At 43.0% G+C, this 14986-nt stretch overlaps 3 protein-coding genes across 5 annotated transcripts; 1 reads left to right on the plus strand and 2 right to left on the minus strand.

Annotated features, from left to right (window-relative positions):
* Positions 1–1262: 1262 nt before the first annotated feature.
* On the plus strand, positions 1263–4262 carry LOC100124274 (neural/ectodermal development factor IMP-L2). Of its 2 annotated transcripts, none has more exons than XM_001608148.6 (5): positions 1263–1474; positions 1803–2122; positions 2236–2495; positions 2568–2896; positions 3381–4262. In XM_001608148.6, exons 1-5 carry the CDS (start codon positions 1472–1474, stop codon positions 3414–3416), a joined length of 948 nt encoding a protein of 315 aa, XP_001608198.2. In that variant the 5' UTR covers positions 1263–1471; the 3' UTR covers positions 3417–4262. The 2 variants fall into 2 exon arrangements, with proteins under 2 accessions (XP_001608198.2, XP_031788412.1); XM_031932552.2 differs by having other exon boundaries at positions 3362–4259.
* Positions 4263–4352: 90 nt separating this feature from the next.
* On the minus strand, positions 4353–12224 carry LOC100124275 (lysine-specific demethylase 4C). 2 transcript variants are annotated; one of them, XM_001608149.6, is made up of 11 exons: positions 11835–12224; positions 10401–11268; positions 10116–10321; positions 9722–10044; positions 7306–9641; positions 7051–7233; positions 6672–6974; positions 6069–6254; positions 5868–5981; positions 5686–5778; positions 4353–5321 (listed from the first exon to the last, which is right to left on the minus strand). In XM_001608149.6, exons 2-11 carry the CDS (start codon positions 11175–11177, stop codon positions 5226–5228), a joined length of 4617 nt encoding a protein of 1538 aa, XP_001608199.2. In that variant the 5' UTR covers positions 11178–11268; positions 11835–12224; the 3' UTR covers positions 4353–5225. The 2 variants fall into 2 exon arrangements, with proteins under 2 accessions (XP_001608199.2, XP_032457005.1); XM_032601114.1 differs by lacking the exon at positions 11835–12224 and adding an exon at positions 11340–11605.
* A 211-nt stretch (positions 12225–12435) lies between these two features.
* LOC100124276 (carboxylesterase clade A, member 1) lies at positions 12436–14947 on the minus strand. Its single transcript, XM_001608150.5, has 8 exons — positions 14552–14947; positions 14155–14452; positions 13894–14079; positions 13627–13829; positions 13384–13546; positions 12982–13308; positions 12752–12896; positions 12436–12653 (listed from the first exon to the last, which is right to left on the minus strand). Exons 1-8 carry the CDS (start codon positions 14687–14689, stop codon positions 12485–12487), a joined length of 1629 nt encoding a protein of 542 aa, XP_001608200.1. The 5' UTR covers positions 14690–14947; the 3' UTR covers positions 12436–12484.
* Between the last annotated feature and the right edge of the window lie 39 nt (positions 14948–14986).

Consider the following 14986-nt stretch of genomic DNA (forward strand, 5'->3'; position numbering starts at 1 on the left):
GAAAACCTCCGTAAACTATATAGGTAGTCATTAGGAGCGCGCGCGCGTGAGAGCGTGAAAAGGTAGGCCGTGAAGATTCCCTCGTTCCAGGAGGTCAAAGTCACAACTTTTTCATAGAGCGCTCGTGCGTACGTGCCGATCCCCAGATAGGCCCCAGCCGATTTTCCTCGAAGCCGAACTCCACGACCTCCTCCTACATGCACACACGCACACACGCTCAGACAAACGCATATGCATGTAGTTATATTGATAATTCGAGAGCGCTGAATGCAACTGATCCGATTTCGCTTACGCTCGCTTATAACTTCGAAATTCCAGTCGCATCAGCGGAACGCGTTCCATTCGCTCGAGCGCTCGCGCCGCGAGCAATGATCCTGGTTCTTGCAATCTGCAGATATTTAAAGTGACGTAACATCTGCCGATTGTTGGCCTTCCGAGAATCGAAACTAGCCGCGAGCCGCGCTAAACTGTCCGAAACGGGAGAGTATAAATTATCCACGCATGCTTATGGGCTAGAAATTTTTCGCCGAATTTCGAGAGAGCGCAGGAGAAAGGGAGCGTGGCGGTATAGAAGTATAAGCGATCTAAGTATGCGCAAGAAACCGGCGGCGGCGGCGGCGGCTGCTGCTGCAGACTCGTGCGCGAAAGAAAAAGGAAGAAGAAGAAGGGAAGCTACTTCGCCTTGAAAAGAGGAGAAGAAGGCGACGACGACGACGACGACGACGACGACGACGACGACGACGACGACGACGACGACGCCGACGAGGGGAATCGCTCTGTGTGCGTCTGTGTAAAACTTGTCGAAATCGCCATGCGCTTTTCCGAGAACGCGAGCTCAATTTGGATTGCGGCGGCTGCTGCTGCACACGTGGTGGAGGAGTTGGCGTGTCGCCTGATGGCGAGCAGCGCATCTTTCTCTCTCTCGCTCTCGAGAGACTCGTTCTCTCTCTCTCTCACTCTCTCTCCCGGCCGAGTATAGTCTCCCCACTTTTGTCCTCCTGTTCGCCTCTCTTTCTTCGTCCCTCGTTGGCGCGATGCGTGCGTGCGTGCGAGAGAGAGAGAGAGAGAGAGAGAGAGAGAGATAGAGAGAGAGAGAGAGAGAAAGAGAGAGAGAGAGAGTCGACGGCAGCGCTAGGGGTATGGCTCTCTGAAGAATTGAATTAGTTGCTGGGGAAACGAATCCCCACTCTCGATTTCGAAGGCCAATCGGAAGGAAACGAGGCAAGACGATTGTTGCATTTGAACGTATAAATGTACCGGCAGCAACGAGTTGGCTCAGCAGTCAGTGAGCAGTCGACTCGATCGCCTCCTTCAAAGGACCGACGACACAGCAGCGCGCACTCTGTACGTATTGGAGTGAGAGAGCAGACGCGCCTCCGAGTGTTTTACGGACAGAGAGGCAGCAGCGAGATATCTATTCGGAGAGAAAAAACAAAAAGTGTAAACTCGTGGAAGCTTCGGAGCAGCAGTGATGGTGAGTAGCCGATATAGACTTGGCATCTCTCGTTATTCTTGTACAGCGTTATACCGACCATACCTGCATTCGCCGAGCGCACGTAGCCGCACGTAGCCGCACGTAGCCGCACGTGCAGTAGTGCGATTCCTCCCCTCCTCCTGCTGCACTCCGAGATCGGTTCCCTCTCGCCGCTGCTGATGCAACACAGCCCAGACTCGGGTTCATTCATTTGCCGGCCGGCCGGCGACTCGTGCATATAACGCGCTCTCCTCTCGCGCCAGCTCGCGCTTTCGCTCCCTCGCACGTCTTACTTATCTCTCACGCTCCTGCACTCTCGCTCGCGCAGATGCAGCGACTTGTCAGCAGCGGTGCTGCCAGTAGCAGTGCCGGCAGCGGTGCCGGTGCGGCCACCGGATCCTACAACAGCCTGGCCCTCGTCCTCCTCAGCCTCGCCTCGGTCATAAGCAGCGGCTCGAGCTTCAGCTTCAGCCGGAATCTCCACGACGTCGAGCAGGATGTGGCCGAGGACGCGAGCCTCTACTCCCAGGAGATGCGGCTCAGCGCGCCCGAAATCACCCAGCAGAAGCAGAGCCAGCAGCAGCAGCAGCTCGAGCGCTACGTCAGCATCAGGTCCAGTCCCAGCAGCTACATCAGCGTCCCTGCAGGGTAATCAGAGTCGAAATTAAAATTAAAATTAAAATTAAAATTAAAATCCAAATTCGAATCAACCGCGAAAGCGAGCACCGATATGCTTACCTCTCGTCTCGTCGCTTCCGCAGGCACAGGCTGGAGCTCAAGTGCGAGGTGGACGGCAGCCCGCCACCCAAGGTCTACTGGATCAAGGGCGAGAACCCCGAGCGACAGGTGGAGCAGCTCGAGCGCGAGAGCGTCGGCGAGCTCTCGTACACGGCTATCTCGCGGGAGCTCTCCAAGCTCGTCATCGACTGCGTCACGCCCCAGGACCAGGGCCTCGTCCACTGCGTCGGCTTGTCCGGCGACAAGATGGTCATATCCCAGCCGACGGTCCTCAACGTTCAAGGTAGGTCGCAAATCGACTGTCCGCGATTGATCTTCTGCGCAGTACGCGTAACCGGGCGTCTTGTGCCCACAGGTGGAAACGTGAGCCTCAGCAGCAGACCCGAGTGCCAGAAGGGTGGCGCGAGCGCGCCGCCGGTCATCACGCGGCACCGACCCATCTACTTCTCCGAGATGGGCTCGACGGTCGAGCTGCCCTGCGAGGCCAGCGGCAAGCCCCGGCCCCACGTCTACTGGCTCGACGGCGAGGGCAATCCGCTGATGGACCCGCGCTTCGCCGTGCAGCCCGACGGCAACCTGCTCATATCCAACATCCGCTGGCAGGACATGGACGGCTACAAGTGCATCGCCAAGTCGCCTCTGGGCGAGACCGAGGCCGTGACCTTCCTCTACCCGGCCGCCAAAGTACGCAACTTTTCAATATTTAAGGCCATATTCCATCTGTTCACTGTATTCAAGCGCTTCTTCCGCAAAGCCATACACCTCTGACAGCAGCAGCTGGACCTTCTTCGCCCCTCTGATCTCCCTCGCCGTCCCATCAGTACCACCCTAATCTCTTCTCCGAGCTCATCAAGCTCTCTTCTTCTCTCGCTACCGTTGTCGTTGTCCTTCTCGAGGCTGCCAGCACCTTCCCACATTCTCACATTGCACAATCGAACGAACGTGTCGCGCGCTCCTCACTCGCTCTTCGCCATCATCATCATTATCACGATTGTCATCATCGACATTATCAACATCACCATCGACACTCACTTGGCGCAAGCTCATTAAATCTCGACCGCCAATCTCTCGACTCACATTGCGATTCATCAATCATCACAACAACAAACAAACAATCCAAAATTTTACAACACTGAGAAAAACACGAAGAATATTTCTACGATTGCAGTCCGACTCGGATAAGAGGAAGGCCAATGCTCTTTAGGATGAGGATAGCGCCTGAAGGTTGAGGAGGAGAAGCGACACACACACACACACACGCGCGACTTTTGCAGCCTCCCGACAAATTTACGTCTGACAAAGATAGTACATGTATACCATATAGGCAGTCGTAAGAGACCTATAGGAGATAAAGGGCGCAAGCGTAAAAAAAATAACGCGCCGACGCCAGCAGACGACAGACACCCACGAGGACAATGTTCATTTCGTTTATTCAAAGAAAGAGCTATTCGACGACTTATCTAGTCACTATGAGCCTTAATTGCCCGATCTCAACTCCACGAGTTTGTGGCAAAGAAGCTGCGCCCGGTAACTTAATTCATTTGCTCGCTAAGCAAACACTTAATGTACATTCCGCTTAAGATAATATATTATTATTACGTTATTTTATTGTATTAATATTATTATTCTTATGGTTATTATTATTATTATTATTATTATTATTATTATTAATATTATTATTATTGAATTTATTGTAATTACGATGCCAAACCTCGGTCGTCAAGTATTTTAGTCGGACCTATTTCTCAGGATATTATATGTACGCGAAACATTCAGTGCTTGGCTGCTACGTTGTTCGTTATTTAATTGTGTAGTTGATCTGCATCGTGAAGTAAAAAGGGCGGAGAGAGAAAGAGAGTTTGAAAGATAAGCGAGAGAAAGATAGATAGATAATGTGTAAATGGGAAGAAAAATCAAGTTTTTCTCATGCTCGCTAGATTTTTTCTCATTTGCTATTGTTCCTAAATTTGTATTTTAACGACAAAAATTATATTTAAGTTTGAGAAGTATATGCAAGTTGACGCTACAATAAAACAATTTCTCCTAATCATACGAGTCATGGCGACGTTTTTATTTATTTCACACCCCTGCCCCTCCCAAAGTCCCAAATCCTAGGCTTGGTTGAAAAAAAGAACAAGACTTTTGCTGTTTTCAAATATCAGGTAATGTTTTAATAATCACACGTTGCTGGTGCTATATGCATATAATAATCGACGCCTTCGTTGGCTTTTTCCACTCATAGCCCTAAATTAGTTTTAGCATTTTATTACAAACACATGTGTTCGCACAATATTGGTGAATATCTACAGAACTGCGCAGTTGTGGAGCAATTTTTTTTTCACTACGAAGGGAAGATCTATGCACCTCTTCAAGCGTAGCATTATCGCGTATAATGGATATATATCTAATCGACATACATAATACTTAAATTTAATCCAAAGTCATAAAATTCTTAAATATTTCGACAATTTGCCTGAATAACTTAGAACTACACACTGCGCGTAAAAAAACATAAACTATACAAACACACGATTATCTTTCTATGTCAAGATATAAAATAAATTATGTTTCGGTTAACCAAAAATTATTACTGTGACACGATCCTCCCCTCGTATCTTCCCCATAAATATACAAGTTTTCGGAAATACAAACGTACATACAAAACTATACGGATGAAGATTTTAACTTAACTTAAAATATGACTCGGTATACTCTATATTTGTACAATAGCATACAGTTAATTATGTTTTACAGACGTTATCGACACGACATCTTTAACTCGACTTTAAAGTATTTAGTTTAACTAAAAACAAATTAAAAATTTTAAACAGAAAAACAATTTACTATTCTCTAATGATTGATGTTGTTCGATGATCGTTAAGAGAACTCGCCTCTTTCATTCAAGATTACGATAGGTTTCTTTCGGGAAATAGTTTATACTATTTTCGCCTCTTTCCCAATATCATCATCTTCCTATTCGATTATATAATTTTAAAAAAATTTAAGAAAAAATTCATAACCTTTTCGGTGGTTTGACTTTCCTCTGCATTTCATTTCCTTTTTCCATTCCGTACAGATGCCCTCGATGTCGCATTTCAGTAGCAGTCGACTTTTTTTTAACATACAGCAAACATCCAACAAAAACATAAAATGAAAGGAAAAAAGAAAAATTAATAACAGAAACTCGAGAATATTATTAAAAATAAGTGTAAAGATAAATTTAAAGAAAAACAAAAGCAAACAGTTCATGAATGTTTCACTCTCATTCAATAATTAAAAATGAAAGTAAAACTTAAAATGCAATTTCGCACCGAATTTTTGTTTTTAGATTAAACAGTATTTTTATCGCTATTTTTTCATACTTTTTTTTGTAAAACTCTACCAGTACATTACTAACTGTACACGCAAATATGCTATATTTTTCCAGAGACTTTGTATTCAACACTTCAAAGTCAACATGAATCATAACTCACCAATCGCGTAAGCACTTTTTTCGGTAGTTCTTCTTCGAGACTGTAAATGTCAGTACGTTTTAAATGATGTGTCGAGCCATCTTCAAACGAAACCTATAATCAATAAAAATCCAATTGATTATAACGATTTGCGATTTATTAATTTACCGAGTTTTATTCGAGTTGCATAAATATTTACGCACCGTATAAGTTATAACGTGATCCACGCCAGTAAATGTCGCAGGATAAACGCCTTCCTGCTTCCAATTTACTTGTATTTCACTACCAATCGCAGGTATCTTCCCAGGTTTATAATCCTAAAAAAAAGAATACCAAATGTATTAGTTATGAAATTTCAATAATTTATCGTTCAAATGGACGTTAATTTTTAACGACAAACTTACAACTACGTCTTCTGGAGGTAAATCGTTTGAAAAACTCTCATCTTTAAAAACTACCAAGAAGCAAATTTTATCTGATACAGATAGTACATCAGCGTGATAGTACCGAGTATTCTTGTGCTTGGCATAGACAACTTCTCCTTGCCTTATAGGAATTTTCCCTCCGCTATCATGTTTATTGCATAATATCTGTAAAAAGTAAAAGTTAGAATAATACATACTTCAAATTTGCTTATCTTCAGGATACGAAAATAGATTTATTGACAGGCACATGATACGTATATTTACGTATATTTTCGTAACGCACGTGCGCAAGTTCATGACATGACCAACGACAACGTAAGAGATTCATTCGACGATGAGTCATAATTGTATTGAATAACTTTAACAAGGCATCATGAAGCTCTTCTTTTGAACGCGTGATTGTAATCGTGCAAGGTTAAACAGCAATTAAGGGCGCGGAATTCCCATTGATCGGACGACATTCCGTCTCATTTATCCCGGCTTGAAAAATGGTGACACGCGAATTTTGTATTAGTATGTTTAAACCACAGTTTCTCCTCTTGTCTGATCAAAATGAGTAAGCTTCAAATTTTAAATACGCACCTCTATTCCGTGACTTTCAGATGACGCTATTGCAAACATTGCGCCGGTTAAGAGACCGCATGTAGGATGAAAGCGGGCATCACACTGTTGATCATGACAATTCACGACGACTCCGGATTTCTGTTTGCAATAACAACACTCCAAATCGAAAGAGGGCCGTTCAATGGCCAACACGTTGATGGGTTCTTTATTTACAGGATCTTTGAACGTTGCACCTAAAAGGAGTGCGCAAAGTACATGCACCCATTGACTGTCGCTCGTTCTTTTTAAAGCTCCCCCGCGTACTGGACACAAGCAACACATCTGTAATAATAAATTATTGTTATTGCTTCTGTATTACTTACGCTCTGCCGTTGCCGTTATTCAATTGTATACTTACAACAGTCGGTTTGCCAGACTGACATATATCGCAAGCCCAGTTTTGTTGATCTGAAGGCAATGCTTTGACTCCATAGCAAGAAACGTGTACAGTAACTTGACAATTTCTACATCGCACAAGTTTATTATTTCCCGGTTCTATTCGCTGTTCTAACGATCTAGCTGCAAATACTTCTGTTGAAACCTGCAAATGATATTTTTGTTTTAAAGCTATAGTCTTGTAAAATAGTTCAAATTTTATTCAAGTCTTACTTACCCATATCGGGGAATTTTCGGGTAATACTGTTGGCGTACATCGTTGCCACTCCGGGGACATTGGCTTACTACCTTTGTGGTTACGTAGTGCGAATGCAGAACATATAGCACAGTGTGGAATATGTGCACTCCAATAATGATTGAACGTTTGCAACACATCCAAGTTTGGCATACTTGGATACAGCATTGTCTTCATATGTTCTGTTATAGTAAGAGAATTAAACTCTGATGGCTTTGATTCAACTTCTTCATAATTCTCAGTTTTAACGTTTTCTTGTTTGATTTGTATTGCTGAATCAACCTGTGATTCAGATTCCATCTTTGGTATTGCTAAAGAGTTCAACACACTCTCAATATTTTCTGGTAAATCTTTAAATTTCTTTTTGACACTTGTATTTTTGCTCGAATGCAGTGACCATTTATTTTGTTTTATAATTGATACTTCTGCATTGTCAATTGTTGTTGCTTCGTTGTCTCTGATTTCACCCACTTTAAGTTTTCTCGGAGTTAATTGTTTCCTGGATGAACTCGAATTACTACAGCTTGATGAACTTTTAGGTACTATTGTGATGGACAACTCATTATTCGACGTAATAAATGATGGTAAAATATCCACTTGTGTTGCAGTGGTTACTTTTACATCTTTTGTGATTTCTTGTGACGATAAATTTGAAGTACTAAATTCTTGAGAGATACTGCTAGACGTTTGATCACACTGAGGATTTATACTTATCATTTTTGGTACCGGATTAATGTTAACCTGAGATCTTTCTTGATTTAGTCTTAACGATACCTTATTTTCCAACTGTTTACTTACGTTTAATAAAGATCTATCTGACGTATTTAACAACATTAATGGAGGTATTTTTATCAACGGCGGCGGTGGTAAGTTACTCGAATTGTGGCTTGACTTTGTACAAGTTTGAGATTTATCATGTACATTGCGTGAGCTTGTATTTGTAGAATCATTGCTAATCAATAATTTTGCAGACGTAAGTGTAGTAGCATTTGCAAAATTCGACAAATCATTCTTATTGTCCTTGTTGTTATTAAAATACAACATTTGATTGCCAATCTGCCAAAAATTTTTGGATGGAACTTGCTCATCTTTGACCGTTTTCAAATTCAAATTTGGATCGGAATGGTTAGTGACACCAAATTTAATGCGTTGATTAATCAGTGATTGTCTGCACTGGAAAGGGTATGATAATGTACTTTGCTGTCCGAAACCGGACGATTCTTGAATACCATTAGTTTCAGTTTTGAAAAGTGTAGGAATATCCGTTGAGCCAATCGGCCAGGTTTTATTCAAACTTGAACTGGGTTCACCAGTACAATGCTTAGCTTCCATTTTTTCGTCTTCTTGATCACTCGGTATATGAAGAACCGGTGGTTTTAAAAGATTTTTTCTAAAGTTTATAAGTCCTCTGCATTTACTACTTTTTGGACGGCAAGTAGTGAGCTTGCTATTGGAACATTTACTCAAATTGATAACTTTTTTTTGTGCTAAACTACCGGAAAGTTTTTCATCCTCATTGCTAGTATTTATTGCTATTTTAGCTTCGATTGGTGTTACCCCAGATATTTCATTATGAATGTCATTGTCCGTTGCTAATACATTTGTTTCATCAACGTTAAGGGATAGATCCTTCATTTGCGGTGCTTTTTGAATAGCGTGTTTACCGCTGACAAATTCTCGGAGAGCGTTCATATCTGATACATCTAAGCTTACCAAATCACTTTTCTGTTTAGCTTTCTTCGAAACTCTCACTTTGGCCTGGTTTATGTCTTTGCTTTTAGAGGTTTTTTTCTTTTTCTTCTCAGTTTTTTGAATGGGCACAGACGCTTTGTATTCACTGGTTTCCGGGGATAAAAGTTCTGATCTTGTTTCTTCTTTTTTCGTGAATTGATCATCTATGTTACCTAATGGATCTGTAATTGGGCTGCTAGACCTTTTAAAATCTGGAAAACTCAAGGAAGGAGCCACCTCGATGAAATTTTCATTTTTCGTTTCTAGTAACTCTTCCTTTCGTTCCATCACTGTACTATTCCTCTTTAGGATCGGAGGCTTGGTTTTTATTCTCTTCTTGGCGTTCGTTTTGAGAGGGCTTGACATTTTTAAAGCTGGCGATGGCATGCAAGGAATATCCAAGAATCCATTCTTGGATAAATCTAAATTTTCTTCTTTTGATAGTTCTGGTGCAGTAGTACTGGACTTGGCTGTGACAGCTTTTGTTTTTAATTTCCTTTTGTCCGAATCTTTTTGTACTTTCCGCTTTCGTTTTCGATTTTTTTTCTTATTGTATCCATCATCATAGACATTCGCCTCTGTCAGATCTGAAAAAGTAACGGGATAGGTAAGTAAATCGTATCATTAGTTTAAAAATTATTTACGCTCAGTAAATGAAGCTTCTTACCCATTTCGCCTGCTTTTAACCAAATATCTTCTAAAACTTCTAACTGTTGCTCATCTGGTTGATCATCCAGGTGTTCCTCTTCCATTTCCTGCAAAACCTTTTTTACATCTGGTGGAATATCGGTATTGATACCCTCAGTCGAGTCCACAATGTTTTTCTTACGATGAATTGTGTGCCTTTTATTTTTGGGCACAATGTCACTATCACCAGACTGTGACTCTTGTAAACAAAAAAGGTCCATTGCAGTTGGCGGCGGAGCAGCAGTTTGCCGTGGATCCTCCGGGTGCGGTCCAACATCGGCACCTCGTAGCCACAATTCATACCTGTAGAGTATTTTAGCATTTAGTCTATAGACAATGATTATAGCTAACCAATATTCAAAACGAAATATTACCTATCAGGTTGAAATCGTTGAACAAATGTTTTCATTGATATCTTAACCATATCCGAGCTGCAAGTGCATTGAGTGGCTCTCTTACCATACTCGACCCACCGTGGGGTAGCAAAATTTGTAGATTCAGCACAGTTGAAACCATGATTAAAGCCTGCATGGTAACCATACGGAAATGTAATCATAATCTCACCAGCCTCTTGGGTAATCTAAAAAAGAACATTATTTTATTGAATAAAAGTTAACAGGAATAACAAAAAAAAGTATTGTAGGTAGACGTGTAGCAACCTTATCGTGAGGAATAGAATATTGTCGAAGTACTTGAGGAGATATAAGTGACATCTTATGACGAAGAAAGGCTTGGCAGCTCTGGTAGCTGGATGGAAAGAAACCACTAGCCAAGCGTTCAAGACGTCTCCCGTGCTCAGGAGGTATGGCATACCATGTCTTTGGCGCTCCAAAGTGAAGATAATTAATGGAGTACAAGTCCATATCTTCTGTGTGCCAAGCAAACGTCGTTTTCCACATTCCAAAATACAGGTAAGCAGTATTAACACCTTCTATGGATATCCCGTAATCCTTGTTCACGTAGTCCAATATGGTACCCAAGTGGTTGATGTTCCACTCGTTGACATCAGGATCGGTCAATGAACCAGAGACGTCAGCTCCGTAGATAGGGGCAACATAAGTAATGTTCTTCCAATACTTTCTCTCCAAATCTTCGTAATCAAAGTGCTTGGGTGTCCTGTACCTTTCGGAATTAGCCAACTTTTCATACTCTTGGACAGTCATAGATTTTTTTTGAATATTGATTTGTTGATAGAGTCCTTGCTTGCCGGTAACCACTTGGCATATCGGAGCTGGTATCGTAAGATTGATATTGTCCATGTTGTATCCGTTCTTGCGTGCAATCCACTCGGGTGGAGGAATGACTTTGGCGATGCCTGCCTTGTGGGCATTTTGGCTCTCCATGTACGCAACATACTTGGTGAAGTCTTTGAATTCCTCATAGGTGGGCCGAAACACCTGTATCCGAGGAGTACTGCTGGACGTGTTGCTAACCATGATTGCTTGGCGGGTATTTTTTTACAGAGCAAGAATAGAAGGGACAAAAGCTAAGTCATCTTCGTGAAGGAGCGTAAGTATTCGTCTTTATCTGAAAATCGAAGAAAATCAAGGATGAAACCAAGTTGAATCAGAGTTCGATGTTGATAAATATAGGCTAACAGTGTTTGTATATATGGTCGCACGTATTATGCAGCCGTAGCAGAAGCATGACGGATCCGCGCGCTATACGATTTGTTTGTTTCCCGTCGAGACCGAGAGAGCGTCAGAGTATCAGCCATACGTATACAGTTATATATAAGCACGGCAATACGCATAGAACACATAGCGAGCATCACATTATCGGAAAAGAAGCGCGTTTAACGAAGATTTTTCGGAAAAACGCTGCCGAGCATATTCCTAGCGTGTAAACAAAATGGATGACTCCTTTGACAGCAGAAAAGCTACAAGCGCGTGTGTTAGGAGCCACCGCCGCGCGGAGAGTTGATGCTTAGCTTAGATGTATATATACACACGGGGAACACGTCCATATATATATATATATATATATATATATATATATATATATATATATATATATACACATATAGAGCAAGAGGGAACCAGCCTGAACGTGAAAAGCCTGAATGACGAAATTTGGGAGTAGCCGAAACTTACCTCATGTTGCTTTGCGAGTCGAAATCCGAGCTCGATTTGCCGTCGGTGTGTCGTGTGTCTATCGTATCGCCGACGCCTCCTGCCGATGCTACACGGCGGCGACGACTACGGGAACTCGCAGGCACGCGTCCGCACGAGCGGATTCACCAGCACTTTTGACCGAGCACTTCACGCATCGCTGATTCTTCTTCCAATCCACTATACGCACCTGATGCTGCTGCAGCACTAAAAGCACCGACCGCACAAGCACACACACCTTCCGTCTTTGTCTCTGTTGATTTTTAACAGCGACGGATACCCTACAACACTGCCGTGTACTCTTCGCTGCACGACGACTGCAGCTTCATTTTCTTTCTCTCTCTCTCGCTGGTTTTCGTTCGACACGCCGCCGCAGTGCTGCCCTTTCTACTCTCCTCTCGCCCCCTCCCTGCCCCCACAGCCCCGCCGTCGATGCTGCTGCTACGCTCTCGGAGCCTCGGGTCACGTACGCACGGCTGTGCTCTGTGTATATATATATATATATATACAGAGGGGGGTACCTGCGCGTATATTTTATATGTATACAGTTTGCGGGTGAAAAACATTAGTTAAGAATGGTGGATTTTTGTTTGTTTTTCTAAGCAAAGGTTTTATTATTCTCTTTTCGACGTTTAGAACAAGTAAATCCTGGCGAATTTATCGTAAATCGCGCGATTGGGCAGATTTCTTTCGTCCTTCAGTTCAAGCTCGGCGCCTATGTCGAGATAGTAGAGTTTATCTTTGGTAGAAGCTTTCCAAGTCGTCGTGAGGTAGCAATCGTCGGTCGAGGGAGTCGGATTTCTGAAACAATGCATGAAATTGAAACGACTTTTCATTTGTGCGCGCGTGAATTTTCTTCGATAGACGGCCCAATGGTATTTTAGGCGGGATGAACTTGCCCAGTTGCCGCAAAGTTGTACCACATCCTCACGAGTCGCTCGACGACCAGTCTATCGGTCGTCCCTTCCTGCGGGAACTGCTCTCCGTCTTGTTTCATGTAGGTCAGGTAAAACAGGTAGGACAGCTCGTCGGCGTGCGCGACTCCTGGCAATCGTCGATTTTGTTTTCATTGACGAATTCATTCTTTAATACATAAACATATATATGTAATAGCTAATTGATAATAAACCTTTGAGCGGCTGCGGGCCTTGGTCGAACTGATACATGGTGGGCTCGTTGCCCATGTACGAAAAATTGTAGAGGTAGGTGGGCGCTTTCGCGTGCTCGTTTCGAAGATCGACCGTCTTTCGGTTGCAGAAGGCGAAGAAATCGCTCAACAGATTTATCAGATTCCAGACGTTCTCCTTGTTGATCGGCTTGTTGTCCAGGTAAAATTCTCTTAGGCTCTTCATGATCTCCGGAAATTTACTGGGATCCTGGAGCCTGAGCTTGTGCTTCATTATTTCCTCGATGTTGTCGTCGTAGAATTTCAAGTTCTCCTCGTCGTCGAATTGGCCTAACGCGGCAAAATATCGGTTCAATCAAAATATTAACATTTTTCGTCAATCCGCTAATTTCATAGTACACGAACCCGCGAAGCTCAGCAATGACTCGTTCGTCGTGTGTCCCAGCATTATCGGTATGTCGGCGTCGTTTTCTATAAGTTCTGGAAGTAGCTTCGGTATTATCGGCTCTTTTACGTAAGGCGCGTCAAAAGTCGGCGAATACTCCATCTGACCTTCCACCGTCTTCTCCTATATGTATAATGCAAAAGACGCGTTTATTACCGCATCGCATATGATATTGCGTACTATAACAGCTCCTTCACACGTACATATTTCGACAAAATTTTTCCATGAAGTTCGACGATCTTCTTCGCAGGGACGCCGCGAAGGAATTCAATCACCTCCTCCGGATCTTGCGAATCCAGTCCCAGGAGCGAAGCAATTTTGAAACCGTTCATAACGTTTTTTCCCGTGAACAGATTTCTCGTGGAGAATATCGAGCCACTTTGCAAAATGGCTTTGTGGAATAGACCTGCAGGCGAAGAGACGTACTTATGAGTGAGCTTGCGGTCAAAAAAGCTACGCATATCGGATACCTTTAACGGTCGGTAACAAGGTGAACAGGTGGCATGTCATCGAACCACTGCTGTTCCCGAAAATCGTAACGTTGTTTGGATCGCCGCCGAATTGCTCGATATTCCGCTGCACCCAGTTGAGCCCGCAGATTATATCTCTTAATCCCTGATTGCCGGCTGCTACTTCGTGTCCGAGATTGAGGAAACCTATACACGAATTTCGCGACGTAGAAAATGACTGCAACTTTTACTTCGGCTAGCAATTTTGAATTATTTATATACCCATGGGTCCTAGTCTGTAGTTCACGGAGACTAAAACCATGTCCATCGTGACGAGGTAATCTTCTCGATAAATGCAGTCGTTTCCTGAATCCTCGACGAAGCCTCCGCCGTGGATGTAATACATAACCGGCCGCTTACGGTCGGTCATGGAATTCGTGTACACGTTCAGATACAGGCAATCTTCGCTCCCGATTATTCCCCAAGGTTTTGAGCCGTCCGATTCATACTGCATCGATACGTCGCCTGCGTGTTGCGATGCATCCCGTACTCCTGACCATTTGCTAACTGGTTGTGGATCCTATGTATACAGTATTCCGTAAATTATTTACAAAAATTTGCACTCAAGCGTGCTCTCATTTATTTAAATTTTTCAGATAATACACGCTGATAAAAATACCTTAAAGCGCAGTGGACCAATCGGCGGCTGCGCGTAAGGGATGCCCTTGAATGCGAAGTAGTCCACTCCAAGAAGACTTCTCCTTTTCGCGCCTTGAATTTTTCCATCGCTTATGCTAACGATCGGCCCCTCCTCCATTTTTTCCACGCTTTTTTTAAATGCTACTTACAGTCTTGATGCACAGACTGATTGCTCCAATCATTTATGCAATTTATATCTTCTCCCGAGCCGAGATAAAAACACCTTATCGAAATATCAGCGCCGATAACAGCAAATGCGCAGAAGAATCTCAGAAGCTGAGATGATCAAGTAAAAATACCTGTATGCGGTTAATAAATATTTATTATCTTACGAGTCATATCTGACAAAACGTTATATAAAAAATTTATTTTCATTCTATAACATACCAAATAAATATCTAAAATGAATATATAT

This window comes from Nasonia vitripennis, chromosome 5 (genome assembly GCF_009193385.2).
Source record: "Nasonia vitripennis strain AsymCx chromosome 5, Nvit_psr_1.1, whole genome shotgun sequence".
Lineage (NCBI taxonomy): Eukaryota > Metazoa > Arthropoda > Insecta > Hymenoptera > Pteromalidae > Nasonia > Nasonia vitripennis.

What these genes read in the sequence shown, in the direction of transcription:
- LOC100124275 (XM_001608149.6), bottom strand. Translation starts at nt 11,177, where the DNA reads ATGGTTAGCAACACGTCCAGCAGTACTCCTCGGATACAGGTGTTTCGG. An exon ending in GTTAAAAGCAGGCGAAATGG is followed by an intron (nt 9,642 to 9,721) that starts GTAAGAAGCTTC and finishes TTACTTTTTCAG; the next exon opens with ATCTGACAGAGGCGAATGTC. An exon ending in AAAAAGTGCTTACGCGATTG is followed by an intron (nt 5,322 to 5,685) that starts GTGAGTTATGAT and finishes GTTAAAAAAAAG; the next exon opens with TCGACTGCTACTGAAATGCG.
- LOC100124276 (XM_001608150.5), bottom strand. Translation starts at nt 14,689, where the DNA reads ATGGAGGAGGGGCCGATCGTTAGCATAAGCGATGGAAAAATTCAAGGC. An exon ending in CTACAGACTAGGACCCATGG is followed by an intron (nt 14,080 to 14,154) that starts GTATATAAATAA and finishes ATTCGTGTATAG; the next exon opens with GTTTCCTCAATCTCGGACAC. An exon ending in CTTGTTACCGACCGTTAAAG is followed by an intron (nt 13,830 to 13,893) that starts GTATCCGATATG and finishes CTTCGCCTGCAG; the next exon opens with GTCTATTCCACAAAGCCATT.
- LOC100124274 (XM_001608148.6), top strand. An exon ending in GACGGTCCTCAACGTTCAAG is followed by an intron (nt 2,496 to 2,567) that starts GTAGGTCGCAAA and finishes TTGTGCCCACAG; the next exon opens with GTGGAAACGTGAGCCTCAGC. An exon ending in TCCTCTACCCGGCCGCCAAA is followed by an intron (nt 2,897 to 3,380) that starts GTACGCAACTTT and finishes CTACGATTGCAG; the next exon opens with TCCGACTCGGATAAGAGGAA.